The 19,283-nt window shown below is 50.1% G+C and overlaps 1 protein-coding gene across 1 annotated transcript; it reads right to left on the reverse strand.

Annotated features, from left to right (window-relative positions):
* Positions 1 to 1,821: 1,821 nt before the first annotated feature.
* On the reverse strand, positions 1,822 to 3,564 carry LOC119386020 (solute carrier family 22 member 7). Its single transcript, XM_037653373.1, has one exon. It carries the CDS (start codon positions 3,562 to 3,564, stop codon positions 1,822 to 1,824), a length of 1,743 nt encoding a protein of 580 aa, XP_037509301.1.
* Positions 3,565 to 19,283: the final 15,719 nt, after the last annotated feature.

Below are 19,283 nucleotides of genomic sequence, written 5' to 3' on the forward strand. Positions count from 1 at the left end.
GCCAATCTATAACTTATGTACGATTCTAATGCGAAAGGCCATTCAGGCGACGTCACGGTGGGCAATCGTTCTAAGTGTCGTTTACAGCTTCGCTGTCCAACCACCTTCGCAGCGTGGACTGGAGCCATAATTGTTCAGTGGACCAGAGTGGAGTTGTGGGATTGCCCAATTTCTGTTGCACATATGCGCTAGGCCGCCTAGCCATACGCAGCTTCCCTGTAAATAGACATAAGGTCCCGAGCATGATTTCCAGAAACATTCAACGAGTCAGCGCAGCAGTCACAGAATCACGCCGTCAGTATAGCGCAACATACCGAAGCTTAGCTGAGAGTATGGCGCTGGCGTCACGTCCAAAGTGTCGACAGCGTGCGTCGAACTGGTCGACTCGCTATCTGGACGGTGACCTCAGCGCGCTGTCTCGGATTTCGACCGCGGTGTGCGGTGAAAACAGAACGGACTATGCAGCGACACGAGGAAATTCCCAGAGAAATTTTAGACGGACGTTCGAAGCCCAGTCTGATAGATTCAGAGCGTTCCATCTTACGGAGAAAGATCAGAGCGTGCTGGTTGCAGTCCATCTCGCGTGACTCTCGCTTACCGTGCAGCCCCAAACAGGCTCTTCTTACAGACGTTACTAGTATCTAGTAAGTTGGTTCTGTCAACCTTTTAAAAGGCTCCCTTTTTAATGCGACCGCGGTAAAGAGATCGTTTCGGAGAAATTCCGGCGTCGGCGTCCTTGGTTCGAAAATGCGAGGTCAAGACATGTGAATTACACAACGAGCGAGCATCTTAAAGGCCCACCCATTACAAAGCCCTCAGACATATTTTATCATCGTCATAAGTAAAAGCATCAATAAAGTGAGAAGAGAGAAAGAATAAAACATTTATTTATAACAAGTGGGAAGATGCGTAGGTTCCCGTGTTGTCTTACAGACGCGTAGTGGGTACTTCGCTGATTCTCAGACGGAAGAATTATGTAGTGGGCACGTCGCAGCTGCACTTGCAGCAGGCATTCTAGGGTAGTTTTAAACGGACGATGTTACTCGCATGGACGTTCCTTTATTTTGCGGCATGTTTGAGGTGCCCACGTAAAAGCGAAGCGAGGCTAGCGATTGAGTATGCGATGCCAACGAGGCCCAATTACGCTCCACTTCTGAGGCGAAGCTCAAGCGCCCTCCAATCGTTGGTAAAAGTAATCGTTGCTGTTTCATCCAAGTTCAGTTTCATTTGCCTCTTGTCTGCAATCATCGACGTACAGGAGGATTTAAAATGGGGTGTTAGCAACAGCTCAAATGTCATGAATATAAGTTATGTAAGAGCGGTGCAAGCACCACGCTAGCCTTTTGAGGGAGCCACTTTTTGAGGGAGCTAGCTTCGTTAGGGACCGATTTCACTGTCACCGTAGATCCATTCTGATAATTAAAGATTTCTAAGAAAGATATCATGCTTAAAATTTAAATAATCGGCGATCTCCCAAGCGAGATGCTTGGCTTTCCCGCGTAAACAATGCTGCCATTGGAGCTCAGAAACAATTCTACTTCCTTTAAAGGATATGTTGTGTGCTCTAAAGGCACAAAACTTTCAGCCTGTGCTCATCCACGCGCATCACAAATTATTTAATATTAAACTCAGCCAATCAAACATATCAAGAACCATTTGCTAATAGTTCTTTTTATAATTGTTTAACACGGAAGACCTCGAAGTGGGCTTCCGTAACGAAACGAAAGCAAAGCCTCTGATATAAGTGGGCATTACAGCACACAAGAGAAACGCTTAAAATATTGGAGTGTTGCAAGAAAAGATTGCCACTGCGTCTACGCATTACACGGCATATTGCTTGCCAGTTGGTTGAGTTGTAGAACGGCTTAACGCCACTCTGTCCTTCGTCTTCATCGGCCGGTGCTGGACGGGTTCCTTCGGCAGAGGCACTAGCGTGTCACGCATAGCATGCTTGGTACCTTCGCACGACGGGCTGTGAGGGCTGCTTTCGTGTGACAAGTGTTGCCGCATCCAGTAATCGATGTCGAAGGGGAAAAGTTCGGCGCCGATTACGAAGAGCGACATCAAAGCGCCCGAAATGGCCAGCCGCATCGCAATGCTCTGGTCGTTGATTAAACGTGGAGTCAACTGGCCCAGTGTGTCCCCGAATCGGGAAGATGCGACTATAGCTGCAGCACCCCGGCAACGAGTCAAAATGGGGAGTGATTTGAGACTCATAACAATAAAGAGCGTGAAACACACGCTGCCAGCTGCCCTCATCGGGACTACCAGCGAATCACTCAGTGTATGCCCTCCGCCGTACGTCGCACCAGCGAGAGCGGTCAACGTCACAGCGAAGCCGAGTCCCGAGCCGACCACAGCGTTTCTTAAACCGAAGTGCTTGACAAACGGTATGGTGGCGACACACGCAACGGCTGACAGGACGAAGCTCAGGCTAGTCGCAACGTCTCCTGTTGGAATGTTATCCTTCGTGACGAAAGTGTCGTAGCCGAAGCTTAGCGCCAACCACATGCAACACATCAAGACTGTGCGTGTCCTCAGTCGACCGCTGCAGAGACCGCTGCTTTCCGTTGTTTGCCAACCACGTGCCCGGAGGTCTGCCATCTGACGCGCCATGAGCTCGTGGCAAACGTCGACCGAAACGTTGTTCCTTTTCGCTGCACGCAAAGCGACTCGCTCGGCTTCCTTCATATGACCGGTCGACAAAAGCCAGATGGGAGATTCGCTGACAGTGTAGTAGAGAACCACGAGCAGACACGTTGGAATCATGAGTATCAGCTGCACGGCGACCCACCCTGTCCTGGCGAGGTAAGTGGCGAGCACCGTAATAGGCATTAGAGTAAAAACGAGCAACGAGATGGCGACAGCGTATGCCGGAAACTTGTCTATCGTTGATACATCGGCAACCAAAGCAATCGCAGGTGGCACCAGAGCACTTGTAGAGGCGGAGACGACGGCGCGCACGATTATGAAGAACTGCAAGTCATTCGGCATGGCACTGGCAACGGCCGATATGAGGACCACGGGAACGGTGATGAAGATCGCCGTCCGGCGGCCGATACTGTCTGCAAACGAAATAGCTGCGGCTAACGGGATCACGCTAGCAGCCGCGTACACGATCCTCGCAAAGTCGATGAGCCAGTGCCGGTCGCACACCAAGTTCCAGGCGCTGACGATGTTGTGCCCGTATGGGGTGTAGTCGTACTCCCACGACGAACAACGAATGACGCGCGCCTCTGTGCCTCCGTCTGGCGGCTCGCGAATCATGCAATGGCTGTACCCGCCGTTCTTATCCACTGGTATGGCCAACTGCTTCCACTCGTCGACGCTGAGGTTCGCGAAGGAATCGGGCCTTCTGCACCAGTGGTCCATGACGCCAGCCGTAAGAAGGAATATCTCGCTGTGGAGAACGTAGACCACGAGGACGATGGCTGCGCTGAATACGTTCATCAGCTGGAACACACCATCGCCGAACGGAAGCCGCGTCTCACACAGCCATGGCGCCTGTGAGCTGGGCGGTGAGCTATGAGCGGGAGTGAGCTGTTGGCCCGGGGCCGCAGCCATCATCCAAGAGCTCTCTTCTTCTTTTACTGTTCGAAGCACGTGCACACGAGCTGTAGACATCACGCGTAAGCGACGTCCTTTAATTGAGGAACCAGTGATACGACAACATTTGCAAACTATTAATCTCTAAATCAAAAGCGACTGTCAAGACAAGAAAACCTGATGTGCGCCACAATTGAAGAAAAGTGATTGCGTAACCTTACCAGAGCCCGCGCGGAATGATCTTTTTATTGTGATAGCAATTATATGCACACTTTCGACGGGGTTTTGCCGTCGCCGTCATGTTCTGTATGAAATCCATATCGATGACACCGCCCCACGCATCGTATGTCCCGCCCGGGAGTATAAGCGCGTGAGTGGGGGCGACGAACGCGGCTGAAGCAATGATAAAACGAGCCGGCCATCGTCGTCGCAGGGACGGCGCATTCCGTAACGTCAGCCCACGTGCGAGGCCTGCCGTCGATTGTTGCTCTTGCAGAGAGGAAACGCCCCGCCCGTCTTTCCTCGGGCAAAGCGGCGTGAGCGCCAGTGTATAAGCACCGTGCAGTCAAGTTCTCCAGTGTAACTGCAGCGCCAGAACGCACAGCGACTGGCGCTGTGCGTTCTGGTGCATTCGTATTGCGTACACTGAGCTTTCTTCTGCTGCCGATTTTAAATGCGAAGCATTTCTTATCGAACCTTTGGCACTTTGAGCGTTTCTATCTATCTAGCCGCCTACGTCTGGGTGCTCTCATGGTCGCCTACTTGGTATCGACCAAAATTGGCATGGGAGGGTAGGAAGATGTGGCGAATATGACTCTTGGGTCATGATATGAATAACGCGAAAATCCTGTGGCGTACATCGTCAAACCCTTTCCTCCAAACACGTGTGGCACACACCCGTTTACCACGGGCCGTGGTGTACGGGTATGCGCCATAGGTGATTGACAGTTTATATCTATCCAGGAACGGCGAGAACACACATTTATAATTTAAATGCCAGAGCATTAAGAAAAACCGACATCGGCAGCGTTGGCCCAACGATTGGAAAGAATAAAAATTAGTATCCCAGCAGGAATCGAACCCAAGCATTCTGCGTGGCAATCAGGTATTCTACCACAGAGCCATGCCAGGTCTATAAACTGGTTTGGAAAAGCAGTCTATGCAGGCGTAATGCCGGTGCAACGTCAACTGCGGTTATGGTGCTATCTCATTTTGCAAGAAAGCAAGAAACACTACATGATACTCTCACCATGTGTACTCCTACAATACAGGCGTCATATCAGATTAACGTCTGTGGTTCCGGTGTTGGTTCCGCTTTTATATCAGTCTAATAAACATTACATTTGTATTCCTATGATTCAGCAAGCTATATTGAAGCATTGCTCGACCCCAGAGGAATACATTAACGAAAGTTACGTATTATATTCACATAGTTGCACCATAAAGTGCACCAGGGGCGGATCCAGACGCTTGCTTTGGGGGGGGGGGGGGCGGTTGGTTGTTGGGGGGGGGGGGGGGGGGGGGGGGGGCGTTGCCCAACTTTAAAACTTCACGTTAGTAACCAAATGTATACATCTCATTTTCCACGGAGTTAAGCACGCAAGCATCCGTTTCGGCATTAACGTTTGTTTTTAATGCCCCCGATACCTTTAACCCTGTAATGCCCACTGTATCATATTTGATACATTAAATATAATGCCTCAAAAGAGGTAAAAAAACCCGTCAAAGCTTCATAGAAAAGCCGTTATTGGATATTTAACATGTTATAATTAAGTTACACTGAGTTACTCATTTAATCAAATTATTTAATTAATTTTAATTAGTAGTATTCAAGTTATGTTCGAAATAAAATTTCGCCTTTTTTTTTTCTTAAAAATGAACTCTACAAGAAGAGTATATATGGTGAGTGTTTTCTCACAATTTTTCTCAAGGCAGAACACCTTTTGGGCATTGCAGGGTTAAACGAATCTGCCGTGCGGGCGATAAAAAAACGACAAAAGAAACAACGAAAATTGTGCGTCTTAAAACAAAAGATATTCAGCTGGATGTAGTTTACATGTAGCCACCAACTTACGATAATGTTTACATCGTTTAGACCGGCTGGTATAATAACAGCCGGTTGAAACAGCATGGACAACCACCAGGCAAAAATAATTAATTACTCACACTTAGCTGATCATTACAAAAGAGTGTCAAATTTGTGAGCCAGTTTGGCCTGATTCAAAGATGTTCTTTGCTTACAGAAACAAAATTGCACGTAATATAACAGAAGCCTTACATATCAGGAGACGTTCAGATAACTGCGTAAGCGAGCCGTAAAGCTTACAACGAAGAATTTTCCCGTGGCAGTGTCACGTGATTATTTTGTGGTTTTTGTAGACAAAATACTTTATTTTGCAAATTGGTTGTACAATGTGATACCTTTTTTTTGTATGGCCTTGCTCACGTGCGCTACTAGAGTTTGCATATTCATGTAACTGCCTTTCCGCAGTAAACTGAGCAACGAGTCGGCGCTTGTCTGGTCCCTTGCATTCCATTCTCGTTCATTGTCTTGGGTTGGCGCTGCCACTTAATGAATGAACAGTATTGGTTTGATGAAGAAGAAAACGCATATTTCCGCTAAACATTGGGGAACACGTATCAGTGTTGTTGGTAAGAGGAGGGTGAAAGAGGGAAGGGCAGGCCACCTGCTCGATAAATGAGTATTCCCACAACGGCGAGCTCTAGTATTCCTTGAACGTAGTTTCGGAGTAAGCCTCCCTTTGTTACCCCGCCCCCTCCTCCCCATTGCCTTTTTTTCTGGCCGGTCGTGTTGCCAGAAAATGCCCTTTCTATCTCCGCAGCCTAAGGACGGTCAAACGGAGCTTTCGGAAGTCGCGCTCGATTATACCCCGCGCACGTGCTCTCGGAGGCTTGCTCGGTACTTCGGCGAATATAATTCACAGCACCACTGCCTGCCTTCCTTCTTTTTTTTTTTTTTTTTGGACCAGCCGCTGAAGGTTGACTAAAAGCCGCTGAAGGTTGACTGCACGTGCGCGCTCAAGCGCGCACGTGCAGTCTAGCCCGGCCGTGGTGGGACGAAAGATGCCAGTTTGAATGACACAGAACAGACTCCTGTCTCTGAGAAAAAGATGGGAGAATTTGAAGACCCCTCGCTTTGCTGAAGAGCTGATGGCCCTGGGAGTGGGGAGGAAACTTTAGCTCGCTTCCATAAAGGCAGCAGTTGCTTTAGCAAAATAGTTGAGGCTTGTGCTCGTCGGTGCCTATTTGAAAGATGCAGGACGCAGAAGAAATCTTTTCTAGAAAGCCTGTTTCGCTCTTAACAAAAGCGCTGGGCTGTGTGAGGGGTGCTTCCCTAGTCTCGGATTGGGATGGACACAGCGACCACCTGAAAAAATTCTACGTTCTGAAAAATGGCCTTCGGTGAGGTGAAAAGCGGGGGGGGGGGAGGGGGGTTGGCTTATAGCTTTGGGGGGGGGCGATCGCCCAATCGCCCCCCCCTGGATCCGCCACTGAAGTGCACATGGTTTCGATAATACTGACGTATGTACTCTGACGTGAGGGCTGACGTTACGTTGCACCATAAGGTTACCCTTTAAACGTCATTGTTGTCGACGTGCCTGGTAAGCCCACGATGTGCACACAGCTACTACACTTACAAAAACACGTTGATCCACCTCGTAACGTTCGGCTCAAAGCCATAAAATACAGCATAGAAGTACTCACTGATTGCTTCGCATGAAACAGATTCCCACAACGCGTGGGATCCGCCCAATTTTTTCCGGTGGATTTCTTTTGAAATGTGGTGAAGTCTCATTTTACAGCGAAAGCTGTTGCCAGATCACAACGGCAGTGGGGTAGTTGTCCCCCGCCGCCGCAGGAGTCCGTAACCACTATCGCGCGAAGTAAGAAAAAATGAAATAAATAAAAATGAACAGCCTGAGATGGGATAAGAACCCGGGTCCTCTGCGTGGCAGTCGAGTATTCTACCGAAGAGCCACGCTAGTGACTGGAACTCCTTTGCAAAAACATCCTTACAGGCGTCATGCCGGGAAAGGAATCGCGTTAAATGTGTAATATAGCTTGTCAGAAGAGTGAAATAACGACCAGGCGTCACATAATGCTAATTGCGCAACGAGTGACTGGATCGTTAATTGCTTCAAATCTATTACAAAAGGCTCAGCCATAATTCTTCGTAGTCATCAGCCACACGCAGCATCAACAAAGTTCACATAATGCCTTACAGATGTGTATAGGGGACCTCGCTATCCGCAGAAAGATGAATAATGGCATAGTGAATGCTTCCCTACCTTACAAATACTCTGATTTGTAGTGTAATGGGTAGCTTGCTAGTCTACTTGTATTGGTTTCTCCAAGGGAGTTTGGAACGGGCTCTAGAGAGGCCGCTCTTCCAGATTTCGCTGTGACTGCGCTGCGCGCTCCGTGCAAGCCCGGCGTTTTTAATGCACAGCTTGTCAACCTTCGACAAATTGTAAATATGGTTATCGAGTGTATCGCAGTCCAACAAACGAGACATCCACAACACTCGCTTGTCACCAAAGGAGTGGAGAAATTCGCCATCTGTGGAACTTCCGCGCGGGCTCAAGCGACGACCGACACGTTTTCTGCCTGGAGCAATATGGCGGTCGTCGGCTTCAGTGGCGGCGCGCCGCCTCCACTCCAGAAGCTTTTTTTAAACCTCCTTGGGTGTATCAAGTTTTGATTGGGAATAATTAACAAAGAATTCTTCTTGTGTCCCTAAGAAATTCGCATACAACTAAGCAAACGTTCCTATTGCTGTGCATGGCCCAGAGAAGGTGCCCTAAGGGAAAGAATGTTTTCAGAGTTAACAGTAATTCTTAATTTTCTGAATAACATTTCGAAATGTTTTTTTCCTGAGGCTAGTGAAACGACGGCAATTAATTAAGAAGTGATCGATGTTTTCAGGTTTGCGGAGATTACACCAGACCAGACCTGTATAAATGAAAATTAAGAGGAGGCATACGGCATCGAAATTTTGTAAAATATACTTCCAATTTGCGCGTGGGACACCATTTATTATCCCAAGCAAAATAAAGATGCCCGTATTCTTGAACTGGTAATTTAATTTTCATGGAATCTTGAAGTAAGGAATATTTGCGGAATCTGGACTCGGTAATAAAAGCTGTATCAGGCACAATGTTCATTACAGGACCATCTAGAGACCAGCGCGCGAGAGCATCAGCCGTCTCGTTTAAAAATATGCCACGATGACCTGGTATCCATACCAACTTGTACGCAAGTTTTAGGGATTAATGAAGTGAAAGCATTCAGAATAGATGGCTCGAAAGAGAAGCTGAAGTGAGAGATCTGCATACGGACAGAGAATCAGTAATTACTACAACTGCCGAATCATTTACTGAAAGCTTTCGAAGGGTTAAAATAATGGCTAGGAGCTCAGCTTCGAATATTGGGGTATAATCCAGGAGACGCAGTGAGAATGACCATGATAAGGCCTCTGAGATAATGCCTACACCCGCTTTCTCTTCACACATGGATGCATCAGTAGCAATAACATTATCAATTCCCAACTGAAGTAAATGATCTTCTAATAAGCCTATTAAATATCTAGAAGGTAAAGTTTGGAATTAGACGGGGAATATATCATCAAATTCAATTTTTGTAGTGGCTAATGAGTTATTTAAAATGATGTTGCGTACGTCAACATTTAAAGGTTCCAGCTGATCTTGGACAAACAAAATTTGAGGTTCGTATACCCGAGACCAAGGCTCATTAAAAATGTTCTCGATTCAGAAATGAATGCAAACTGCAATCGACTTAAAGGAGATGCGCAAATTTTTAAATATGTTTTGACTTTCAGAATGCAGAATCTGCAGGCTAAAGGGGATACGGGCTTCTTGATATAAAACACTGTTTGCAGTAAATTTCGGCGCCCCTAGACAATAACGAAGAGCCTCTCGCTGTAAATAAAAACCAAGGGATTAATTTTATATGCAGGCCCCCCAGAGAATAGAATGCAACCAAATTCTAAACGTACATACGCTAAATCATAATTAGATTGTCTCTACGTAGGCCATAGGGGTGTCGACCAAGTTTGCGAATGATTCCAACAGGCCGTGTTGCCTTATATTTAACATGCTCAATGTGATTTCGCCAGCTTCGTTTTTCATCATAACATACACCTCAATATTTAACGTAGCCATTTTGGGGAATTATTTCTTGACGATACTGTAGTGAAATGCTAATAGGAGCATTCAAAGGAAAAACGATCGCTGAACTTTTGCTAACATTTAGGGACATTCGAATCTGTTCAACCGTAACTCTTAAGTATTGCCACGCCCGCTTCTTGTTTTACTTTCATGTATTCGGGTTTGACCAGCAAAAACGGCTAGCAACGCTCGACGCTGACCGCGCCGCAGTGTTCGAGAAGCTTCGCGATTAGAGTAGATCACTTTGTCGAGATTGCGCACATGACGCGAATAGTCAAGATTATTTCAGAGCTGGCGCAACCACCAGTGATAAGGCTAGAAAGTTCGATGCGTGATGTATAAAAGACGGCGCACCCTAGCGATGTTCAGTTTTATCGACGGCTGACGCTCTGTTCGCCGCTATCAGTGTACTGTGTGTATTGCTGTAATTTGACTTTCCTTTTCCTGGCCACAAGTTCGGCCAAATAAAGAGTTTCATGTTGGGCACGCCGCCTGCTGCCTTCGTCGATGTCACGACCCCGTGACATCTGGTGGAGGTGCTGCTTCGTCCATGTTCCGGACGCCCCCGCAAGACCGTCATCCAAGTCCACGTCGTCAACAAGAAAACTCGAAAGACATCCCGGATCGTCGAGCTAGCCGCAGGCAGCTGGGACTACAGCCCGAGTTCGGATCCCTACCTGACATTACAAGAGCCAAGACGACAAAGCAAGCGGCCACGCTGACAGCACCAGTGCAGCCTACACCACTCCTCCTTCAGCAGCCCAGGGAGCCGCCGAAATTCCTGGGTCATCTAGCGAGGACCCTGAAATCTGGCTGGAAACATACGACCGGGTCGCCGTCTTCAACCATTGGAGCAATGAAGACAAGCTGCGGCATGTCTACTTCACCTTAAAAGACGCCGCTTGGACGTGGTTCGAGAACCAAGAGTCCACTCTAACTTCATGGGACATTTTCCGAACCAAATTCTTGACCACATTCACTCGCGTCGTCCGCAAAGAGAGGGCCGAAGCTCTGCTTGAAACTCACGTCCAGCTCCCCAACGAAAACATGACGCTCTTCACGGAGGAAAGACCCGTATTTTCCGCCACGCAGACCCCCACATGCCTGAAGAGAAGGTTCGTTTCCTTATGGCGAGGAGTAAAGGAACAGCTCTTCGCTGGACTTATGAGGAATCCACTGAATACCGTCCAGGAACTTCTCTCGGAGGCAACAACAATAGAGAAGACGCTGGAAATGCGAACCCGCCAGTACAACCGCCGCTTGATCCAAGACAGTGCAGCGGTTCAAGCCGTCGGCTCCGGCGATCTGCGCGAGACCATAAGGGCCGTATTGCGCGAAGAAATTCGTCGAATGTTCCCGTCGTACCAGCCTCATGCTGCCTCAATCACAGACATCGTCCGAGAGAAAACCTAGCAGTCGCTGGGCATCCCAGAGTCAGCGCAGCCGCAGCTGCAAGCAATGAGCTACGCTGCTGCAGCCCGAAGCAACGCCCCCGCTCCTCGGCCACGTCAAGACGCCGCGCCGCCGCAGCAGTTCCGCCGCCAGGCACCACCGCCGCCACCACCGACGCCATACCGCCCGCAAGCCGGCCAGCGACACACGCCGTGGCAGACCGACGTTTGGCGCACCCTCGACCACCGCCCACTATGCTACCATTGCGGAGAACCTGGCCACACTTACCGCCGCTGCCAGTACCGACAGATGGAACTTCGTGGTTTCGCCATTGACACGCCGCGTCCACAGCGGGGTGAACGACCACGCGACATCGCGGACTACCTCGCAGGAGTGCAGTGCACACCCCGACAACCTTCCCGTTCGCCGTCACCAGGCCGCTACGTCTCTCCCAAACGCCGACAATACACTGGCCCAACTCGGGGCCGGTCACCTAGCCCGTTTCAGAAAGCTAAGGGCAGCAACCGATGGAGATGCGGTTGCTGTATGAAGTACCGAAGATCCTCCACCGCCGACGACTACGCCGCGACGAAATCTAAATAACACGCCGCAAGCCGAACGGAGCCCTGACGTCGAAACTTCGCAGCCAGAAGAAGACCTGACGACGCAGCGGGGAAGCAACGGAACAAAGCGACGTAGCCGTGACCCGACGCCACGACCTAACTGCAACGCGAGACGACGAACTAGCGACCTCGACGTTCTTATCGATGGCCACAGCATCACAGCTCTCGTCGACACCAGAGCCGACTATTCTGTCATCAGTGGACCGTTCGCCACGAAGCTGAAGAAAGTTAGGACAGCTTGGGAAGGCCCCGAAATCCGCACAGCTGGAGGTCATCTAGTAACGCCGGAGGGAGTCTTCACGGCGAGACTCCCCATAAACAACCGGATTTATCCCGCGAACTTCGTAGTCCTGCAGCGTTGCTCGAGAGATGTCATCCTTGGCATGGACTTCTTAAGCCTTCATGGTGCAGTCATCGACCTGAGATCCAAGTCGATAACACTATCCACAGAAAAAGCACTACTGCCGCACACTCCGCCAGGAAAGCACGCCTTGAATGTGCTGGAAGACCAGGTCACGATTCCCCCTCGCTCCAGCGTCATCATTTCCGTCGGCACTCTGAAATCAGCAGACCTGGAAGGCGTCGTTGCAGGCGGCCAGCACCAGTTGATTGACCGCGAGATTTGCGTCGCCAGAGGAGTAGCCGAGTTGCGGGGGGGGGGGAGAAAGCAACAGTGATGCTCACGAATTTCAGCAACGAGTATAAGCACGTGAGCAAAGGCACGACGGTCGCCTACATCGAAGAAATTGTGGAAGCCACCAATGCTTTCGCCATTCGCCGATTCTTCCGAGCCTACTCCGACAAACCAAGCTCCTCAACTAGCTTTCGACGTTAATCCTAGCCTTCCGAAGCATAAGCAAGAACGGCTAAGAACCCTGCTCTTGCAATACAAGGGCTGCTTTTCGTCGTCTTCAAGAATTCGGCGAACCCCAGTCGCAAAGCATCGCATCATTACAGAAGAAAGTGCCAGACCACTCCGTCAGAGCCCGTACAGAGTTTCTACGCGAGAGCGCGAGGCCGTAAAGAAACAAGTCGACGAAATGCTGCGCGACGACATCATCCAGCCGTCCAAGAGTCCATGGGCGTCACCCGTGGTGTTAGTGAAAAAGAAGGATGGAACCCTACGTTTCTGGGTGATTATCGTCGCCTGAACAAAATCACAAAGAAGGACGTGTATCCTCTCCCACGTATAGACGACGCCCTGGATCGACTCCACAGCGCGAAGTACTTTTCGTCGATGGACCTCAAGACCGGCTACAGGCAAATCGAAGTCGACGAGATAGACCGAGAGAAGACTGCCTTTATAACACCAGACGGCCTCTTCGAGTTCAAGGTCATGCCCTTCGCTTTTTTACTCGGCGCCAGCGACTTTCCAACGCGTTATGGATACAGTACTGGCAGGCATGAAGTGGCAGACTTGCCTCGTGTACTTGACGACGTCGTTCTGTTTGCCTCAAACTTTGACGAACAACTACGGCGGCTTGAAGCTGTACTTGAAGCAATCAAGAGCTCCGGTCTCACCCTGAAGCCAGAAAAGTGTCGCTTTGCGTACGAGCAGCTCTTGTTCTTGGGCCACGTGATTAGCAAGTCTGGAGTTCACCCGGACCCGCGGAAAACAGCTGCCATCGTTGCCTTCCGCCGCCCACCAACACGGAGGGCCGTACGCCAATTTCTGGGCTTGTGCGCCTATTACAGGCGTTTCGTCAAAGGATTTTCAAGGGTCGTTGAGCCGCTAACACACTTCACGAAAACCGACGTGGAATTCAAGTGGAGAACGGCACAAGTCGAAGCATTTGAAGAACTGAAACGACGCCTGCAGATGCCGCCGATACTTGCTCACTTCGACGAATACGCCGACACGGAAATCCACACCGACGCAAGCAGCGTAGGGCTCGGAGCCGTCCTAGTGCAGAGGACTGACGGACTAGAAAGGGTCATTAGTTATGCTAGCCGGTCGCTATCTAAGGCGGAAGCCAACTATTCCACAACAGAAAAGGAGTGCCTTGCCATCATCTGGGCTACATCAAAGTTCCGCCCCTATCTTTACAGCAGGCCTTTCAAAGTTGTGAGCGACCACCACGCCTTGTGTTGGCTAGCTAACTTGAAGGACCCTTCAGGTCGCCTCGCACGGTGGAGTCTGCGACTTCAGGAATTCGACATTACCGTCGTTTACAAGTCCGGACGAAAGCACTCCGACGCCGACTGCCTGTCCCGTGCCCCCGTTGACCCACCGCCACACGACGACCAGGATGGTGACTACTTCTTGGGAACCTTAAGTGCTGATGACTTCGCCGAACAACAGCGAGCCGACCCGGAACTCAAGGGTCTTGTGGAATACCTCGAGGGCAAGGCCACCGTTGTTCCAAAGGTATTCAAGCGAGGACTGGAGTCGTTTTTCTTGCGGAATGGCGTGCTCTAAAGAAAAACTTCTCGCCACTCCGGGCCAACTACCTCCTCGTAGTACCTTCAGCATTACGTTCAGAGGTTCTGCAAGCTTTACACGACGACCCGACGGCTGGACACCTCGGTGTTTCCCGCACGCTCGCGAGAATACAAGAAAGGTACTACTGGCCTCGCCTCACTGCCGACGTCACCCACTACGTCAAGACTTGCCGAAACTGTCAGCGACGGAAGACACCGCCGAAAAGGCCAGCCGGACTTCTTCAGCCGATCGAGCCACCTCGCCGGCCGTTCCAGCAAATCGGGATGGACTTACTGGGGCCGTTCCCGACGTCGACTTCCGGAAATCGAATGGATCGTCGTAGCTACCGCCTACCTCACCCGGTACGCCGAAACAAAGGCCCTGCCCAAAGGCAGTGCCGCCGAGGTAGCCAAGTTCTTCGTTGAGAACATCGTCCTTCGTCATGGCGCGCCAGAAGTCCTCATCACCGACAAGGGTACGGCCTTTACTGCTGTCCTTACCCAAGCGATCTTGAAATACAGCGAAACAAGCCACCGCCGTACCACAGCCTACCACCCACAGACCAACGGACTCACCGAGCGTCTAAATAAGACCATCGCCGACATGCTGGCCATGTACGTCGACGTCGCACACAAGACGTGGGATGCCATCCTTCCATACGTGACCTTCGCATACAACACGGCCGCAAATGACGCCATACTACGCAAATGACGCCATACAAGTTGGTATACGGAAGGAGCCCGGCAACGACGCTCGATGCCATGCTACTCAATATCACCGACGAAGAAAACCTCGATGTAACTGTCTACCTTCAGCGCGCCGAAGAAGCCCGACAACTCGCCCGCCTACGCATTAAGAATCAGCAGACGACTGGCAACCGCCGTTACAATCTTCGACGACGCTTCGTGGAATACCAACCCGGCGACCGCGTTTGAGTCAGGACGCCGATACGCCGAAGTGGGCTTAGCGAAAAGCTTCTTCGTCGGTACTTCGGGCCATACAAGGTTCTTCGACGTCTAGGCGCTCTTGACTACGAGATCATCCCGGACGGCATTACGAACTCCCAGCGACGCCGCGCGCGACCTGAAGTCGTCCATGTCGTGCGCCTTAAGCCGCTTTTTGCGCGTTAGCGAACCTGGGGACTCTACTTTTTCCTTTGTTATCGTGATTTATTTGTGTATGCACTTTTTTTTCTCTCTTCTATGTCCTTTCACAAGCATCGGGACGATGCTTTTTCAGAGGGGGGCAATGCCACGCCCGCTTCTTGTTTTATTTTCATATATTCGGGTTTGACCAGCAAGAACGGTCAGCAACGCTCGACGCTGACCGCGCCGCAGTGTTCGAGAAGCTTCACGATTATAGTAGATCACTTTGTCAATATTGCGCACATGACGCGAATATGGCGAATAGTCAAGATTATTCCAGAGCTGGCGCAACCACCAATTATAAGGCTAGAAAGTTCGATGCGTGATGTATAAAAGACGGCGCGTCCCAGCGATGTTCAGTTTTATCGACGGCTGACGCTCTGTTCGCCGCTATCAATGTACTGTGTGTAATGCTGTAGTTTGACTTTCCTTTTCCCGGCCACAAGTTCGGCCAAATAAACAGTTTCATGTTGGACATGCCCCCTGCTGCCTTCGTCGAAGTCATGACCCCGTGACAATATGATTATGTTGCATGCAATGCGTGCAGCCATCATCCGACAGCTCTCTTCTTCTTCTGAACCACGTGCGCCCGATGTGTAGATACCACGCGCAAGAGAAGTCCTTTAATTGAGGAATCAATGATATGACGAAATTTGCAATATTGTTCTCTAAATTCAAGAGCGACTGCACCGAGCCAAGAAAACTTGATGTGCACCCCAATTTGAGAAAAGTTATTGAGCAACGTAAAGAGAGGCCAGTCGCGCAGTGACTCCTTTTTTTTTGCACCAGAGAAGGAAAAAAGAGTAGTGGATTCCAACTTCGACGCACTGAAAACCACCGGATAGCGAAACTTTGAGGGTAGACTAAGACAGCTTAGTCTCTTTTTGCGCATAATAATCTTCAGCATTTTAGCATCATCATCTTCATCATTTATCATTATCATGTCAAGAATCACCGCCATTAAGCGTCATCATTATGAGCATCATCGTCATTAAGCGTCATCATAATCTTCAATTTTTTTATTCACTCACCATCTGGTCAATAGACCCGCGACGCCTACTACTACCGCAACTACTACTGCAACTACTACTACTACGACGACGACGGCGGCGAAGAGTAGTCTAACACACCTTCACTGTTAAAGATATTCACTATTTCAAGTATTCTGTATTTGGGAGCCTCCTCGTTACGTCACTCACACAGGGATATCTGCTTTGCTGCAGGAAATTTTCAAAAGCGGAGCTGCTCGGAGTAAGGTCGGTGTTGTAGACAGAAAATTCGGTGGGTATACGCCACAGAAAGACAGAAAGTAGGCGTGTGTCAAGCAGCTCATAGCATATCCAGACATAGTTTAGTATACCAGTGGTGTGGGAAAGGGAAGTGAAGGTAATAATAATAATATCTTGGGTTTAACGCCCAAAAACCGCGATTTGATAATGAGAGACGCCGTAGTGGAGGGCTCCGGAAATTTCGACTACCTGGGGTCCTTTAACGTGCACCTAAATCCCCTAAGTGCACGGGCCTCAAACATTTTCGCCTCCATCGAAAATGCAGCCGTCCGCGGCCGGGATTCGATCCCGCGACCTTCGGGTCAGCAGTCGATAGCCATAACCACCTAGACCACCGTGGTGGGGCAGGGAAGTGAAGGTGAGGAGGAGTCATGTGAATCAGCAGAGAGAAAAAGAGAAGGGAAGAGGGTAAAGTATAGCGTAGCCTTGTATAGTACAGTTTAGCAAGGGGGTGGGAATTGAGGGTGAGGGGGAAGGAATGGAGGAGATGAGAGAGTAAACCATAGCGTGACCATGTACAGCATAGCATGGCAGGGGGTGGGAAAGAGAAGTGAAGGCGAGGAGGAGTGATGTGAGGTTAGGAGAAAAGGGGGAGAGAGGGCATTATATAAAGAAATAAAGACAGAAAGATTAAAGAAAGAAGATGGTGAACTCAATCTGCGTTGGTCATGTGGTCGCGTTCGTTTGGCAGTTCCGCTGTTTACTCAGATTTCACGGGCGTGGAAGTGGCTTGAATTTTTTAAAATTAAGTCACCGTGATTTTCACGCTAAATTCCTAAATTCGGTTATAATTTATACCGATTTGTCCGAACTGTCTGTAGCCACAGAATTCGCATGTGACCATTTTTCTTAGATCTGTTTCTTGGCCAATCCGCAGGGGTGAGTGTGTGCCATTGATGTAGGATATCAGCATCATCAACGTCATCCTCAACAGCATCATCAAAAGTTTTACATGTAAAGCTTGCTACTGGTCGTTGCGAGCGCCAGTACAGGTAGGATTCGAGTAGACACGGCATACCAGGAAGCCAACGGCCACCATTTACCGTTCACTTTCCTCTGTTCAAAAATTGCGCGGGTGCGCGCTAAGATATGCTTAATCACATAAAAAATCACCGCCCAAGCACTCCGCACAGATGCTTAACCAGTGAAGCTGTAACGTGCGGCCCTGGTGTTTATCACTGGTTTATTCCTGACGGTTCATTAAAGCCTTTCTCAATTATTTCTTACTTCTATCCAGAAATCTTAACTGGTGTCTGCCGCCCGTGTGTTCCTTTCTTCCTTTTTAAAGAACCAATGGTGAGTATTGGGGCTTGCCCAATTTCTGCGGCGCATACGCTCTAGGACGGGCGAATTTTGGTTTCGCCTGGACATGTGCAGCTTAGCTGTAAAAAATTATACATCATCTCCTCCTACGGGCAACCATGGTGGGATGCGAAAGCATCCCGGGGGGTGTGCATCGAGTTTCCGTTTCTCTTATGTGACTTATGAGACGGTGTTGGCGAGGCGTTTGAATTACCGCTTGCCGACGCTGACGTTTACGTTTGGCTTCCCCAGCCTTCCTCTGCTCCGCGGCGGTGGCGCTGCCGCTGCATCTAGCGCCGACGTTGACGTTGTTCATGGCGTTTCGCACAACGTTGCACAGAGAGAGACTGACGGAAGAGCAGCGAACGCGCGCTTTCGCAGCCTCGCAGCTTCGAGATTCGCTTGCCGGCGTTACCTTTTAGACTCAGCTTCACGAGCGTCCATAGCGCTGTTGCGACGGAGAGTGCAACGATTGCCGGCGTTGCGGTCTACGTTCAGCATCGCGAGCGTCCATAGCGCCGTTAGGAAGGAGAGTGCAACGGGAGCGAGCGCGCGCCGCATTATATACGAGCGCACAGCTGCGGCGGAGAGAGAGAGAAACGGGAGAGGAGAAACGAAGCGGAGGCAGCGATTGCGGAGGCAACTCTCCCCCCCTCCTCGCGCTCACGCGAGGAGAGAGGGGAGAGTTGGCGCATGCGCAGTATGGGTGCGGACACCGCAGAACGGACACTGCCCCGAGCATAAGATGCTTTCGCATCTAAAACAGACATGAGGTCCCGAGCACGGTTCTCAGCAATATTCAACGCGTCAGCGCAACAGTCACAGAACCATGCCGTCAGTACAGCGCAACGTACCGAAGCTTAGCTGTGAGCGCGGCTCTGGCGTAGCGTCCAGTGTCGACAGCGTGCGTGGAAGTGGTCGACTCGCTATCTAGACGGCGACCTCAGCGCGCTGTCTCGGATTTCGACCGCTATGCGCAGTGAGAACAGAACAGACTATGCAGAGACACGAGGGAATTCCCAGAGGAACGTTAGACGGTCGTTCGAAGCACCTTCTGACTCATTCAGAGCGTTCTACCTTACAGACAAAGAGGAAAGCGTGCTGATTGCAGTCCATCTCATGTGACTCTCCGTTTATCGTTTACCGCCGGTATTTCACGGCACACGATTTGACCGGCTTCGTCTGATAACTGAGCCGGTCCACAAGGACAATTTGAGCGGCATGTGCGCAGCAATTTTAAAGGTACACCGTGCAAGTTTTCAGTGTAGTTGCAAACAGGGAGCTTCCCAAGCATCACTCACGCCACACGACCACCCTCAGCCAACACGCCGTGGACACTATGCCTCACTTTCCAT

This window comes from Rhipicephalus sanguineus, chromosome 3, assembly GCF_013339695.2.
Source record: "Rhipicephalus sanguineus isolate Rsan-2018 chromosome 3, BIME_Rsan_1.4, whole genome shotgun sequence".
Classification (NCBI taxonomy): domain Eukaryota; kingdom Metazoa; phylum Arthropoda; class Arachnida; order Ixodida; family Ixodidae; genus Rhipicephalus; species Rhipicephalus sanguineus.

What these genes read in the sequence shown, in the direction of transcription:
- LOC119386020 (XM_037653373.1), bottom strand. Translation starts at nt 3,564, where the DNA reads ATGGCTGCGGCCCCGGGCCAACAGCTCACTCCCGCTCATAGCTCACCG.